Source organism: Aspergillus japonicus (assembly GCF_003184785.1).
Source record: "Aspergillus japonicus CBS 114.51 unplaced genomic scaffold BO86scaffold_26, whole genome shotgun sequence".
NCBI classification, from domain to species: Eukaryota; Fungi; Ascomycota; class Eurotiomycetes; order Eurotiales; family Aspergillaceae; genus Aspergillus; species Aspergillus japonicus.
Window position 1 is genome coordinate 101,931 of NW_020291663.1, and position 13,304 is coordinate 115,234.

Below are 13,304 nucleotides of genomic sequence, written 5' to 3' on the forward strand. Positions count from 1 at the left end.
TGGTGCCTTTTTCCCCGCATCGCCCGCACGCGGACTCGTACCTCCTGTTACTCCAACCATCCAATTACCTGCCTTTGCTTGTTCAGGTGCATCCCTCGTTCAACCCTGGCTCTCCGGCCAAAGTACTGTTTTCTTCCTATCCAGTTCCGCTTTACGTTGAAAGCCCCTTGTCACCATGAACCCGGCACTTGGTTCCGACACGCCTCCTCCCCCGCCTCCGAAGCCCAGCAGCCACGAGGCCAGTCGAAGAGGCACACCCCAACTCAACTCACCTTTGCCCGGCACCCCGCAGCAGCTACACAGAGCCTATAATCAACAGGAAAGAATGGACATGTATTCAGGGAACAGATATTCCTCACCAGGGGTTCCTCCGAGCTCCCAGAATGTGCTGCCCCAACCACCTCCTGTCGAAGAAGGTTGGCTACCGAGTAGTGTCAAGGACAAGAGGTATAATCTTACTCAATACCAATCTTACGCTGTCTCAAGAACCTCCCTCTGACTATGATCTTCTCCGCAGCACTGTGGATTTGCAAACCGTTCTCAAAGACCCGAACCTCATCTCCGCGCTGTCGAGCCAGCATCCATCCTACACGGCGCATCAGCAGCATCTGGAATCCCTCCTGAAATATAACAAAGACCTGGCAAACCGTCTTCTCGAGCTTCAGTCGCAGATGTCGGAGCTACGGTCCTCGACGGAGACCCTTCTCCTGACCCATCAGTCGCTCGAGGTTTCCTGGCGGAAGAAGCAATCCGAGATGGATGCTGCCCTGGCCCCGTGGTCGCCCAAGGCGCTGTACCAGAGGCTGGCGGCTTCGATATCGGAGCAGGAGGCTGTTTGTCGAGCGGTGGAGGAAAGTTTCCTCGAGGGGGAACACCATGGCCGGGCGTCGGAGAAGGAGGTCGCGGACTGGGTTCGACGGGTCAGGGCGGAGTCGGCCAAGTTGGCCGCGAGAAGGGAGGCGAAAGCTAGGTGGGATGAGGGACGGGTAGGAGGATGGAGGTGATGGAAGCAGCCCGCTCAATTCGAGGGTTTCACTACGCTGGGTTATTATTGTGCCCCTAATGGCCCCGGGACGGAATTGCGTTTCCTAGACATCGCTAAGCGTACGGGAAAAAAGCATGAGGGCGACGAGAAGACAACCCCACGGCCTACAGCAATCTTCCAAATGACTCCTGCACTGTCACATTTTTCCACTGGCCTAATACCCACTGCTATCTGGTCAAGATGTAGGGAATCTATTCCCTTGCTGCTTTACGGCCACTCTCGAGGTCAACATCCTGATTCCTGGGCTCTGCTCTCACTGGCGGTGGTGCATATTTCGCGGTTGCCCAGTTATCCGCGCCGACATGGCTCGGCAGTCCCACGCTTCGGAAGAAAGCATGGCTACTGTCCCTCGCCCCCCAAGACCAGCCTGCACCGCGCATCACGGGAAGCTGGTAAAGTCGAAAACCGATCCACGCGAAGACGATTCCCATGACTGATCCAAAGATGATATCGAATCCATGGTGGCGATAGTCGAACCACCGCGAAGCAGCTATGAAGAACGCCACCGCTATGGGCACGAATATGATTATGAGCAGGTAAACCGGCGGGGCTGCTCCCTGCTTTCGAATGGTGCTACGCTCCTGTCTCTGTAATTCCTGGCTAAGCGGTGAATGGGCGAGATAGGGAAATCCGATGGACAGTTTGGCACAGAGCCATAGAGTGAGATACGTCAATCCGCCAAATGCGACTGTTAATTAGGCATCAGCGTTGTCGCTTCCTCGCGCTTTCCTTGGGTTTCCCTGGGAACGGATCACTTACAAGAAGAATGCCCACTGGGGAAACTCGAAAAGCCATCAACAGCCAACTCTCGCGCTTGATTTCGACAGATCTCCCACGTGACCAGTGTCGGGGCTCCATCGAGCCTGGATCCCAGGCCGCTGACAGCGAAGGTGTTGATCCTTGAGAGATCCGGATCGCATCGCGCGAGCATATCCGGTCGGGGTTTCCCAAACAGATCCTTCAGCCCCTCGGTCGCCATATAGGCTCCCGCGAGCGCTATACCCAGACCCAGCCATCCAGCATTCCACTCCCATAACTTGTACCGCCACAAGTTTGCGCGCGCCACTATCGTCGTCTCATGGTTTGTCATCGCCGGGCCCAAGGGGATGAGCACCAGCGCCCCGAGGACGATGATTACGGCCGGGACAATCAAGGCGACCACCGCCACCACACTGACCGATACGGTATCATGGTCTCTGTGGGGGAAGGAGATGCTTGGATCCGTGAGGGAAAATGGCCTCTGATTGGGAGAGACGCGACCGAATCCAAAGCCTATAAGTGCGATACCACTGCAGGGATAGAACACCATGAGTACTGTACACACACACCAACGTAACAGGATCTATACGAGCTTTCTTGGGGGTCTAATTCGCAAAAACGCACATGATAAGTATCCAGTCAAGGACATACGAGACGACCAGTCTCTTGGAAAAGCGCACATGCGCTACCCCGAGGCCGCCGCCTGCTCCCATCGCCGCTGTAGATGGTTGTTGTTCGTTCTGGTTGGAGTTGCGCGCCATGGCCGGATGGGTGATGATGTCATTCACCAAAGTTGACGGGATAGGGAACCTTGAAGTATAGTGTACAATACAGTACAAAGTAGCAAGCTTGAGGTCGTTATTTACTGGTCAGGAAAGTCTCGAGTTTAATCCTCAAAGAAAAAGAAAGTCTGAGCAAGAGAGCGAGCTGGCAGATTCTTCTGACCTCCCAATTTCTTTTTGACCTCGTATGCGAGGGTGTGTTGGAGCTCACCTGTGGAACTGCAGCAACGAACCTGTAGGTTGTTGGAACTACGGGCAGGGCCTGGACCCGACCTAAGTTATTGGCCAGGTGACCCAGACCACCACTGCACCTCCCAAGGCACGCAGGCAATGCCAATTAAGGTACGGTACGACCTTCCAGCCGAGTAGCCGTGCGTGTGCACGCCCTTCGCTCATCTCATGATCTGCACTGTAACTCCATCATGCAGATCTCAAGAGAAAAGAGGGGCATGATCGACGTCAGGGATGGGAAACAAAGACAATCTCCGTCACCTCGTGTTATAACTTATTTCCTGTTCAATCAATTGAGGAGGCATACACTCTTGAATTCAATTTTTGACATATCATTTCATTGACTCATATCCATAACATTAGATTACGTAGCATGCGCCCATCTTTGTTTTGGGTCAGGGCGTGATGTTGTCACATGCGTTCAATTGAACGCTCGTGGAATTTCGGAGGGGGGGAAAGGCAAAGGGGAAGAAAATTTATTTCTTGCCATCCAAGTCGGTGAAGAAATCTTTCCCGAAGTCGGCGCTGCTGTCGTTGAAGCGGAGCTTGCGGTCGATGCCTCTGATCTTCTGCATGTCTTCGTCGCTCAGCTTGAAGTCACCCTCCAGGTTCGCCTGGATTCGGGATGGGGTCTTGGACTTGGGGAGGACGGAGTGACCCTGTGTGATACCCCAGGCTATGTTCAAGAAAATCAAAAGAAGTTAGTGGGGGGTTTCTTTCTCTTACTTGGGGAATCATTAAGGGAGGGGGGTGTGAGAGAATTGAACCTACCCAGTGCGACCTGAGCGCCACTCTTGTTGTACTTCTTGCCAATGTCCACCAAGACGGGGTCCTCAATCAACTTGCCGATGGTACCCTCCTTGGAGTAGAGCTCGTTCTGGTTACCGAAGGGCGAGTAGTGGGTGATGTGGATGCCCTTGGACTTGTGCCATTCGGCGAAGTCGGGCTGCTGCAGCCAGGGGTGACTTTCGAGCTGGTGGGCGGCGGGCACGACGGAGGTTTCCTTGAGCAGGCGCTCCATCTCGGCCTTGGAGAAGTTGGAGACTCCGATCGCCTTGACCTTGCCGGTGGATAGAAGCTTCTCCATAGCTTTGTATGTCTACAAGTCCAAGGAATGGTGGGTCAGTATCTGAGATGTCCGTTCAAGTGCCTTGGCGAGGAGGGGGGCTGCATAGTCTTACGTCGACGTAGTCAATGTCTTCCACAACGGGCTTGTCGTTCTCCTTGGGGAACAGCTCATCGCCTCGCTTCCACGCAACGGGCCAATGGATCAAGAAGAGGTCAATGTAGTCGAGCTGCAGGTCGTTGAGCGAGTCTTGAAGCGCCTGGGGCACATCGTCGGGGTGATGCTTGTTGTTCCAGAGCTTAGTGGTGACGAAGAGCTCTTCGCGGGGGACGCCGCTCTTCTTGATGGCTTGGCCGACGGCCTTCTCGGTGCCGTATCTATTTCAAAGGTAATCAGCGTGGGTATCGCCGAAAATAGGTGAGGTATGGTCTTGAGGAACGTACACTCGGGCGGTATCGATGTGACGGTAGCCGGCCTTGATGGCTTCGAGAACGGCATTCTCCTGAGCGTCGGCATCCTGCCAGGTACCGAACCCGACAGCAGGGATCTCTGCCCCGGTGTTGAGCTTGAACGTGGTGGCCATTGTGTATGTATTAAGTCGTGAGTGAATGTGTAAGGTATCAATTGAGGTTCTCAGTGCAAATAAAGTGGTCTGTCCGGTCCGATTCTAGCAAGGCTAACAAACGGTTCTTATACCAGCGGAGATAGAGGCCGACGTCAATTTGACGCAGCATGCTAATCACACAAGGTGCTTGTCTCGCCTCGTGGTGTGGATATCCATGACGTCGGACAGGCCACTGGCCGCAGGTTCCACACCATTGGACCCAGCGACGGGTCCGCGTACTTACGGAAGACCAGGGACATTATTTAAGAAGTGTCTTAGACCCGGCCTGGATTGATGATGTCGCTCATTCAGCCTTTGCTGAGACCATCCCTTCATCTTGGCATTATCAGTCCCTCATAGAAGGGTTCGAAGGATAGACCCACATAGAATCATCCTCCAGGTGGATTGCGAGAAGAAACCTATGGAATAAAGAGTGGTGTTCCAGAGCTCATCATGAGAGGACAACGTGATTATGAATTCAGTCAATATTGAGCATCACGCTTGGTTTTCCGATTCCGATTCCAACTTTTAACGCAATGTAAAGGACAGCCCATGATCAAGCGAGGCCAAAAGCTGTTGAAGCTGGAGCTGTATGGAGCTTAGCGAAATCGGCTAGACTGCCGAAGCACTAGCTGTTTGTCCCGCAATCAAACAGCATAAGTGGCGACTCTCACTTCCCGTACCTCATGCTTTCTATAAATTTTTGACGCAACCCACAACAATTTTTTTTCTTCCATCATGATCATGCAACCACAACCAGCCCAAGAGTCGCTCAACACCGCGACCTTGTGAGAATATCGTGTTTAATGATGACTTGACATTCTCGACTCCCAATGCCACAATTGTAAAAGGTATGCGAAGACTTTTGCTTAGTTTTCAGTATCTCCCCCCTGTTGGATGATGACCCTATGACACGCTTTAAGGCATTCCTCAAACTTAATCACCATGTGGAATTCGTGTTTTAACTCAAGTTTCAGCCTTGTCTGACCAACTTCACTTCATTTTGCTGTCTTCTCAATTAGCTTGTCATTTGTGACTCCTCACTAACATGCTATTTGATAGGTAAATACCACTCATTCAGCTCCTCTGCCTATCCGGTGCCGATGAAGAAATCTTGAACGAACGGGCGGACATAACGTGTACATGGAACTGCGCCCATCAAAAGCGAGGCGTACAAACCTTGCGGGTGTCAGGAAAGTGTACAACTTGTTGAGATCTTCGTCACCTGAGCTTTCATCGAACATCTTCAGTTGTTGGAACTGTTTTTGGCTTCGAGTCGTACTAACAGGAACCGACAGGTAATTTCCATTCGCTTTCTGTCTCAAGTGCAAGCATTGCCCAAGTCAACTTTACATGATGAACACTTATTCACACTGTTTGATCTGTGTACTCTGTACATGGAAATGAACATTAAACACAAAATTCTGATTTAATGAGGTTGGTATTCGAAAATTTCGTGGGTTTGTGGGCCTTCGCTAACCTGTCAAATAGCCTGACTTCAGTTGACATCATTATCTTTTGAACTCACTCATGGGTTGTCATGAATGTGTCGCTGATTCTGTTGTCAAAGAATATAGGAACACCAATATACTTGTAGTTACTCTCGACTGAGAATTTGTGAGTATTGACCCTCAACAACACCTTGCCCTTGCATGATGATTCTTAAAATTCGCTGTGTTCTTACTGAACTACAATGTCGAAACAACAAAGATTCACCTTGGAGAACTGATCACTACGCCTTCCACTGGATTGTGTACGAGATAATTTGCTGTAATGGCTGCTAATATCTCATCATAGGTGATTTCTACTCGATCTCAGCACAGATATTCACAATAAATGAAAGAAGAATATGTTGTCAAACTTGAATGCTCCTGTAGTTGCGTATCGTCATCCACTTAGTACATTATAGTCATTCTTAATTTCTCCCCTATTCGAAGAAGAGACTATGCTTCTTATGCCACTCTTCCAAACTGTCACTCGGATATTCCTCGTGCACCTGCTTCTTCCCCTCCGGCCAACGCGCCCATGTCGGCTTGGACCCGGCCATAATACAAACCATCTCGTCAGGCACCGGCAACTCGGTGTCGATCGCCGACGCGAACGGATGAATCAACTCCGGCCATTGCTTGTCCCACAGCCACAGCATGGTACTACAGTTGGAGCAGAAGTTCCGCTCCGACGAACAAACCTCCTCCTGATCGGTACCGCGGGCCTTGATCGCGGAATATTTCCTTTGCGTGCAAAAACCCTCGGAGTCAGTCGGAGTTCCGATCTAGATGTAGAAGACAACAGTTTTGTGGGTACTTGACATACTTGATCAGATCCTTGCCCTTCTTGATTTCCAGCGAATTGGCAATCCCGCCGAGGTTGACGCTGCCGCTGTACCCGCCTACCTTGCGACAGATGCTGCAGGCGCAGAGCTGGTAGGGAACTGGGGTTGAGGATTGCAGGGAGAATTCGATGCCGCCACATTGGCAGCTGCCTTCTAGGGTCCTGGTTGTTTGGTTTTTTTAGTCTTTGAATCCAGGGTTTTTGGGGTTGTTCATAGATGCTGTAACATGCGCAGATATATTCATAGTCGCAGCTAGTGACTGAACAAGGTGGAAAGAAGAACTCACATCGGCATTTTCTTGTAACTTGATTACAATTCACCGGTTTGCGATATGGTATGATGAAAGCTGCAGATGAAGTCAATCCCTTCGAAGTAGGCTGTCCTCAGGTAATTATATCGTGTGGTTGGAGGACAACGTCATTGATATATCAGCGCCGAAGCTGTCCGTATCTATGCGGGTCAGGAAGGTACCATATGCCAACATACTCACAAAGAGACTACATATAGGAGCCCGAGCCCAGTGGATTGGTCATCTAAGCCACTATGCCTTGAAGCATCAGGCCCAGTCGAACCATTATCAAGCCTTGTGACGCCTATCTTTCTCAAAATCTACAGGTTACTCATACATGGCCCCGGCCGAGGGTTGACCCCGCCCGTATGTATCAGGCCAGAAGCTATACCATTGGAGCCAATGGCAACCTGTTCTGTCCTCTTGTAAGCATTAGTCTGCATTGACTAAGAACTCGGACAAGTTCTAGATCACTTTTACACACTGCATGTGGTGGTGCAAACTGAGTAAATCATCCTGAACACTGTTTGTCGTGTTTGTTTGCGGCGCCGATCCGGGCCTTTTTTCTCCTTCCCCGGCTTGCAGAGAGGCAGGACCATTGTGAATGCCCTCCGATAAACAGCCGATAAGACGTTGCTCAATCTAACAAGCTTTCTGCTGGCTCCAAATTCTCCCAACCGGATTATCATTCAGTCACCTCAGGAACCGTGCCACTAACTTCGTCATGGGCTTCGGAGCTCCCGGTGGTGCCGCGACCAACTACAAGCCTACGCCGTAAGTGTGGTCTGATGAATTTCTCTATCTCCGGTTTTCGCGACCGCGCGCGCGCGCGATCGCATTTTGCGATGAACGAGAATGGGGTCAGTGCTAATTTCTGAATTGGCTGTGTATAGGCCTGAGCGTGGTAGCTTTCCCCTAGATCACTATGGTAGGCACCCTCTCTCCCTCCCTCTCCACCGGTTCCAATCCGGCTGCGCCTGGGCCTCGCGCACATCCTCGGAACATACGTACACACACAGAAAGCGGGAGAAATGAGTCTGACACTACTGGGTTGCAGGCGACTGCAAACACCTGATATCCGATTACCTGAAATGCCTGAAATCGAACCGCGGCGTGAACGACGACGCATGCCGACAATTGGCGAAGGGATATCTTGCTTGTCGGATGGAAAAGTATGTTTCTCCTTATTCGTGTCATGCGAGAGATCCCCCGGGGAAAGTATATCTGCTAATGCGAGTTATATTTTGTGCTCGGTAGCAACCTCATGGCGCCGGACGATTTCAAGAACCTCGGGTTGACATTTGAGAAGGACAAGGCCGCTGCTGCTGCTGAGGGGGCTGCGGCGGGGACGGAGAATAAGTCATAGGGTTGGGGTTGTTGCCATGCGAGGGTTGTACGATATTTCTGGGAGGTTGGCAGTCTTTGTGCAAAGCATGAGGGCTGGGTTGGTTGATGATTTTCATGATATGGTTGGTAGATTAGTATATATTCTCTCACTCTTCGGATTTTTGGGCGTCCGGGAAAGGTGGTTGGTCATCTATATTTCGTTCTATGTATGTACAGAACGTGCAGGAATCTATGGTCTGTATGTACGTGCTGATTATCTACTTCGGGATCCCCAGGCATGCTCGTCCTTAGCATATTTGTTGTGGCCTGCGATTGTCTTGTGATGTCTTATCAGAAAAGAAATGCGGAAACCCCCAATTTTCATGCGATGCGGGGAAAGCTAAAGTTATCCGCAGCACCGCGGCGAACGGAACTCTTAGTCCTCAACGCCCATTATCTTCAACGTGCCTGCGAGCTCTCGATTTTTCCCAACTCCCATCCCTTGTATTTGCCATTGTGTCTCTTTAAGCTATTTCCTTTAAGATGCTCACCCTCACGCACCAATAAACAAAAATAATCGGCGAAGACCTACCTCACGAAGACCGAAAAAAGACGACCTCCGCCCAGAATGTCCTCTATCGCTCGCCCCCCGGACCCCTGCCTGGTCGCCATCATCCTCATCGTCCGCTCGCGCGCCGGCCCCCGCTTCGTCTTCCACTACCCGCCCAACCCGCTCAGCGAGAACGGCTTCCGCTCCGCATCCTCCTCCAAGGCGGCATCGTCGTCCTCGATCTCCTCGCGACGCGCCTCGCGCTCCAAAGCCACGTCCTCCTCCAAACGCGATCCCAACGAGTCTAGTTCCAGTGAGGAGAGCGGGACGTCCTCGGATGAGGACGAGGAGGAAATCATCCTCCCCCAACAGCAGCAGCAGCAGCAGCAGCTCAACCAGTCGTCGTCGTATGTGGTTGGTGGGGGCGGGAATAGTGGGGTGAATAGTCGTCGGCCGAGTAGTTTTGGGCTCGGTGGTGGTGGTGATGATGGAGTAGGAGGGACGGGGGGAGGAGGAGGACGAGCGGGAATCGCTGGGTCGCCGGGTGCGGAGTCGCAGAGGGCTGGGTCTATTGGGTCCGGGAGAGGGTTGTTGCGCGGTGGTGCGGGGAGTATCAAGCAACGCGGGGCGAATTCGGATGTCGAGGATGAGATATCGATTGGGGAGAAGGGGGAGGACGATGTGGGAAGTGTGGGCTTAGGGGTCGGTGGTGGTGTTGGTGGAGGGCAAGGAGGAGGTGGAGGTGGGAGTACTGGGACTCAGGGTGATGGCAGTAGTGGTGTTGGTGGTGGCAGTGGAGGAGCCAGTCGAGGTGGCAACGGGGCACGTCCGCCCTGGGAGACGTTGCTGGGACTCCCTGCTGATGTCTGGGAGAAGCTGTTGAGCCCGTCGCGGTCGTGGCATAAACGGCGCTTCGAGGTCGGTATCAACGACCTTGCCTTCGTGGGGTGGCCGGTGTTCGTTCGGGAGGACGGCATGTGGAGGAAAGAGAGGCGCAAGAAGAGGAAGCCCCGTGCGACTTGGGAGGGAGGGGAGCTTGGTCATAATGAAAAGCCCGAGGATGATGACGAGGACGATGCTCGAGGGGAGGCGGCCGCGGACCTCCTGGCGGCTTCAACGGAGACGTTGAGTCCCAAGCAGATGACCCCCGCGGAATCTCAGCGCGCATCAATCACCAGCATCCATTCGACCAGGGCGGCAAGTGAATCGCTGGATGGAGATGATAAGGATTCCATGACTATGTTCAATGTGGTTTTCGTGCTGGATCCGCCGCTATTGGAGTATTCCATGCGCCTCCGCGAAATCTACGATAACATCATTAAGAAGTTCTCCAAGGCGTTGAAGTGGGAGCAAGCGCGAACGGACTACGTGTGGAGGGAAGCTCGCCATATCTCGCACATCAAGGAGAAGGCGAAGGAAAAGGGTATGTGATTGTGTCCTCTGTCGACTGTTTTCGCTAATCGATCTTCTACAGGAATGTCCATCAACAATCTCTACGCAGACCTTGTTCACCAGTCATCCCTGGCCAGGGCCATCTACACCGTGTACACGAGCATTTCAGCATCAAAGATTGCATCCGTCACCCTGAGTGCGGACGTTTCCATCTCCTTGCAAATCCCCCCTTTGACATCGACGCCATTCCTCGCAGGACCGACTGATAAGGCGTATCCTGGCCTCTGGCTCACAACCGCAGACAGTGTCACGCCGGTTGATGACCCTACTGCTGACGAGAACGCTGCGCCGCATCAGGTATTAGCCAAGCACTTCGCTTTATTGCTACTGGACAACGAAGCAACCATCCTGAAGGATGTCGAGGCTTCTGGGGGTGCTTTGGCCCCTGCGCTTGCACATTATATACGTTGCTCGAAGCCTACCAAGTCATTCGCCCAAATCGCCGTGACTTCCGGCATACCACTGTCCACAATCCAGATGCTTGCGAGCCATTTGGTGTACTGGCGAAGAGCGCGGGCGATCCCCCCGCTTCATCAGAGAGACACCTATGTTGTCTCACCAAATTGCGATCTGAGCAAATTGGAAGTGGCGACAGCTGCCTACCAAGCGGCATTCCCAACTCTGCCTAGTCTTCCTAAGATGCTATCGGCCATGAGCGGAACCCCCAGACCGTACGGAAGCTTTATCCCCAGCAAAGACCACAAAGTCACGTACTTCGCCATATTGGCGTGGCTGCTGCGAGGGGGTTGGGTTACCCAGCTGCGCGCGTTTGCAAGGGTTAAAGTGTCTCCGGAGATCAAGCTGGCGGTCGAGGCAGCCATTCGCCGGGAAGAGGTCGACAAGTATTTGAGCAAGAGCGTCGTCAAGTCGGAGGCGGAGAACATTGATGATGATGATGCAAGCTCATCCTCGTCATCGTCCCTCGATAGTCAAGATAGCGGGGAAGAGACCCCGATGCCTGGCCGGCACAAACCAGGAAAGAAGCTAGACTTGTCCTATTCGTTGCTGGATCGGAAGACATCGCTGAGGACGTCTTCTCTACTTTTATTCCCCCATCGCGCCTCGCCGCTCGAATCCAGATGGTTGGATGAGATCATGTCGCGATTCCCTGAGCGCGATGGACCGAGTACTGGTCGAGACGGCGTCAACTCCGATGGCCCCGACGCGGACCTAGACCTCGTGGAGCTGCACCCATCTTTGAAGAAATACTGGCCTCGTTTCATCAAATATTTCAACGGATATGACGCGCTGGAGAAGATTCCGGTCCGCGAGAACTTGAAGCGCAAGTTGGTGTGGCAGCTTCTCACGCGTCTCGGACTGGTGACAGGGCAGCAGTCGTCCGTCGAGCTGGATCCCAGAGAGCAAGTCCTGGTCAGTGTGCGTCATTGGTGAGGACGAATAGGATAATTATATTGATGAATAATGAACCATACACTTGGGGAGTAATAATGGTGACTCAGGAAAGAAAGGATTAATTGACTAGCTTTAGCATAGTATCCGCTACCCAATGCATAACCTTTCAACGAATAGCAAGTTACTGTTGAACGCTTCTGTCAATCTTCACAGTTGATACAAACCCCAAGCAACAACACAATTGGGGAAACAAGGCACGTGAACACATTGATGATTGACGAGCCTCCACAAATTAGTAGGCAACCCATTCCCCCGGCCGAATAATACACCGAAAAAACAAACAGTAACAATTACCCTTTCCACTGCATTACTTTCGTCGGCACTGAAGTAACCAAGGCGTGCTGAAACAGCCAAAAGAATCAGGAGGGGGAAGGCCGGGATTCCCGAAGTGTTCCGAACTCGCACCGAAACGGTCAGAAAGAGCGGAAAGGAAAAGAAAAATTTTAAGGATGGTTGCAACTGGAACGTGGAGCAGCAGCAGCAGCAGCCAACCCTAATTTTTCGACTTATTTTTTTTTTTGAAGGGGGGAGTTCCGGTTTTGCGCTAAGCGATTATGATTCAAAATCCATTGGCTCTTGATTTGGTTTACTTGTATCTGTGATTCGTTGATGAAGGAAGAGAACTACGTACACCTTATGTACAGTACATTGGTGCAAGGTCAGTATTCGTTCGAATTCTTTCTTTCTTTATCCCTGCAGAAGAAAATGTAGTATTTCGTTCTATCTGGAAAAACCACAATTCTTGTTGTAGCAGCAGCGGGAAGCTGCAGGGGGTCGTTGTTGGCACTTTCCAAGTTACGGGGTTGCTGGTCCTTCTTTTCACTCCTGTGCCTACATATCATATCCATTGGATCGCTTGGATGGGGGCTGGAGCATCTGTATAGATGTGTTATCTGAATTGACACCGGTCATTGATGAAGAATGCGCCTGGGCTGGAGGGGGAGTCGTCGCCCGAGAAGACAAAAAGCATCGCCAGGGGCGTGAGGTAAGAAGCTTGGGCTAAATAGTTAAAGGGCAGTGGACCAGTATTTCAAAAATAAGGCTTCGAGCGTGGCACTTGGTTGTAGAGCCAATGTGAGAGTAAAGAATCTATAAGTTCGGAGTAAGGCTTCAGGAAGAACTAGTTGTTGCTTCGTACCCCAAGACGCAGGGGTGACGGCTTTGCCTTGCTGCAATAGCACTCGACTACTATGTGGTTGTCATGGAATGACTGCAGGTTGACTTGTTTGCTGGTCGGCCAATGATGCTATATTAAACATGTCGATGGCGCCAACATCATATTTTGCTTAAAATTACAGAAGGTTGAGACACTTGCTGTAGAAACCAGATCAGAAGGAAGATACGAATGGCGAGTATACAATTGAGGCATTGACTGGACATTGATTATTTGTGTCTGATTGGGTCTAACGGCATCTCCCAGTGAACCCCAACCCAACCCCTCCATTGTTTCCAGCT

The 13,304-nt window shown here is 51.7% G+C and overlaps 7 protein-coding genes across 7 annotated transcripts; 4 read left to right on the forward strand and 3 right to left on the reverse strand.

The window, feature by feature from the left end:
* Nucleotides 1–61: 61 nt before the first annotated feature.
* Nucleotides 62–1,004, forward strand: BO86DRAFT_362761 (vacuolar protein sorting family 37 protein; the record flags this gene model as incomplete). The annotated part of the gene is made up of 2 exons (XM_025669933.1): nt 62–447; nt 518–1,004. Exons 1-2 carry the CDS (start codon nt 176–178, stop codon nt 1,002–1,004), a joined length of 759 nt encoding a protein of 252 aa, XP_025527356.1. The 5' UTR covers nt 62–175.
* Nucleotides 1,005–1,204: 200 nt separating this feature from the next.
* On the reverse strand, nt 1,205–2,819 carry BO86DRAFT_389455 (phosphatase PAP2 family protein). Its single transcript, XM_025672137.1, has 3 exons — nt 2,429–2,819; nt 1,805–2,334; nt 1,205–1,733 (listed from the first exon to the last, which is right to left on the reverse strand). The coding sequence occupies exons 1-3, from the start codon at nt 2,563–2,565 to the stop codon at nt 1,237–1,239; spliced, it is 1,164 nt and encodes a 387-aa protein (XP_025527357.1). The 5' UTR covers nt 2,566–2,819; the 3' UTR covers nt 1,205–1,236.
* Nucleotides 2,820–3,163: 344 nt separating this feature from the next.
* Nucleotides 3,164–4,524, reverse strand: BO86DRAFT_339348 (aldo/keto reductase). Its single transcript, XM_025669014.1, has 4 exons — nt 4,327–4,524; nt 3,999–4,260; nt 3,589–3,916; nt 3,164–3,493 (listed from the first exon to the last, which is right to left on the reverse strand). The coding sequence occupies exons 1-4, from the start codon at nt 4,464–4,466 to the stop codon at nt 3,294–3,296; spliced, it is 930 nt and encodes a 309-aa protein (XP_025527358.1). The 5' UTR covers nt 4,467–4,524; the 3' UTR covers nt 3,164–3,293.
* Nucleotides 4,525–6,341: 1,817 nt separating this feature from the next.
* BO86DRAFT_362770 (GFA family protein) lies at nt 6,342–7,402 on the reverse strand. The gene is made up of 3 exons (XM_025669934.1): nt 7,106–7,402; nt 6,801–6,980; nt 6,342–6,718 (listed from the first exon to the last, which is right to left on the reverse strand). The coding sequence occupies exons 1-3, from the start codon at nt 7,111–7,113 to the stop codon at nt 6,415–6,417; spliced, it is 492 nt and encodes a 163-aa protein (XP_025527359.1). The 5' UTR covers nt 7,114–7,402; the 3' UTR covers nt 6,342–6,414.
* A 181-nt stretch (nt 7,403–7,583) lies between these two features.
* Nucleotides 7,584–8,801, forward strand: BO86DRAFT_389459 (cytochrome c oxidase assembly protein Cox19). Its single transcript, XM_025672138.1, has 4 exons — nt 7,584–7,882; nt 8,002–8,036; nt 8,166–8,280; nt 8,366–8,801. Exons 1-4 carry the CDS (start codon nt 7,833–7,835, stop codon nt 8,472–8,474), a joined length of 309 nt encoding a protein of 102 aa, XP_025527360.1. The 5' UTR covers nt 7,584–7,832; the 3' UTR covers nt 8,475–8,801.
* Nucleotides 8,294–8,843, forward strand: BO86DRAFT_97934 (uncharacterized protein). Its single transcript, XM_025677844.1, has one exon. The coding sequence runs from the start codon at nt 8,491–8,493 to the stop codon at nt 8,776–8,778; it is 288 nt and encodes a 95-aa protein (XP_025527361.1). The 5' UTR covers nt 8,294–8,490; the 3' UTR covers nt 8,779–8,843.
* A 68-nt stretch (nt 8,844–8,911) lies between these two features.
* Nucleotides 8,912–11,894, forward strand: BO86DRAFT_410062 (nitrogen permease regulator 3 family protein). The gene is made up of 2 exons (XM_025674462.1): nt 8,912–10,407; nt 10,459–11,894. Exons 1-2 carry the CDS (start codon nt 9,063–9,065, stop codon nt 11,826–11,828), a joined length of 2,715 nt encoding a protein of 904 aa, XP_025527362.1. The 5' UTR covers nt 8,912–9,062; the 3' UTR covers nt 11,829–11,894.
* The last annotated feature ends 1,410 nt before the right edge of the window (nt 11,895–13,304 follow it).

What these genes read in the sequence shown, in the direction of transcription:
- BO86DRAFT_389459 (XM_025672138.1), top strand. Translation starts at nt 7,833, where the DNA reads ATGGGCTTCGGAGCTCCCGGTGGTGCCGCGACCAACTACAAGCCTACG. An exon ending in CTTTCCCCTAGATCACTATG is followed by an intron (nt 8,037 to 8,165) that starts GTAGGCACCCTC and finishes ACTGGGTTGCAG; the next exon opens with GCGACTGCAAACACCTGATA. An exon ending in CTTGCTTGTCGGATGGAAAA is followed by an intron (nt 8,281 to 8,365) that starts GTATGTTTCTCC and finishes TGTGCTCGGTAG; the next exon opens with CAACCTCATGGCGCCGGACG.
- BO86DRAFT_97934 (XM_025677844.1), top strand. Translation starts at nt 8,491, where the DNA reads ATGCGAGGGTTGTACGATATTTCTGGGAGGTTGGCAGTCTTTGTGCAA.
- BO86DRAFT_339348 (XM_025669014.1), bottom strand. Translation starts at nt 4,466, where the DNA reads ATGGCCACCACGTTCAAGCTCAACACCGGGGCAGAGATCCCTGCTGTC. An exon ending in CACATCGATACCGCCCGAGT is followed by an intron (nt 4,261 to 4,326) that starts GTACGTTCCTCA and finishes CCTTTGAAATAG; the next exon opens with ATACGGCACCGAGAAGGCCG. An exon ending in TGGCGCTCAGGTCGCACTGG is followed by an intron (nt 3,494 to 3,588) that starts GTAGGTTCAATT and finishes TCTTGAACATAG; the next exon opens with CCTGGGGTATCACACAGGGT.
- BO86DRAFT_362770 (XM_025669934.1), bottom strand. An exon ending in AAGGGCAAGGATCTGATCAA is followed by an intron (nt 6,719 to 6,800) that starts GTATGTCAAGTA and finishes TTGCACGCAAAG; the next exon opens with GAAATATTCCGCGATCAAGG.
- BO86DRAFT_389455 (XM_025672137.1), bottom strand. Translation starts at nt 2,565, where the DNA reads ATGGCGCGCAACTCCAACCAGAACGAACAACAACCATCTACAGCGGCG. An exon ending in CTTGACTGGATACTTATCAT is followed by an intron (nt 2,335 to 2,428) that starts GTGCGTTTTTGC and finishes CTATCCCTGCAG; the next exon opens with TGGTATCGCACTTATAGGCT. An exon ending in CCCCAGTGGGCATTCTTCTT is followed by an intron (nt 1,734 to 1,804) that starts GTAAGTGATCCG and finishes CCTAATTAACAG; the next exon opens with TCGCATTTGGCGGATTGACG.
- BO86DRAFT_410062 (XM_025674462.1), top strand. Translation starts at nt 9,063, where the DNA reads ATGTCCTCTATCGCTCGCCCCCCGGACCCCTGCCTGGTCGCCATCATC. An exon ending in GGAGAAGGCGAAGGAAAAGG is followed by an intron (nt 10,408 to 10,458) that starts GTATGTGATTGT and finishes GATCTTCTACAG; the next exon opens with GAATGTCCATCAACAATCTC.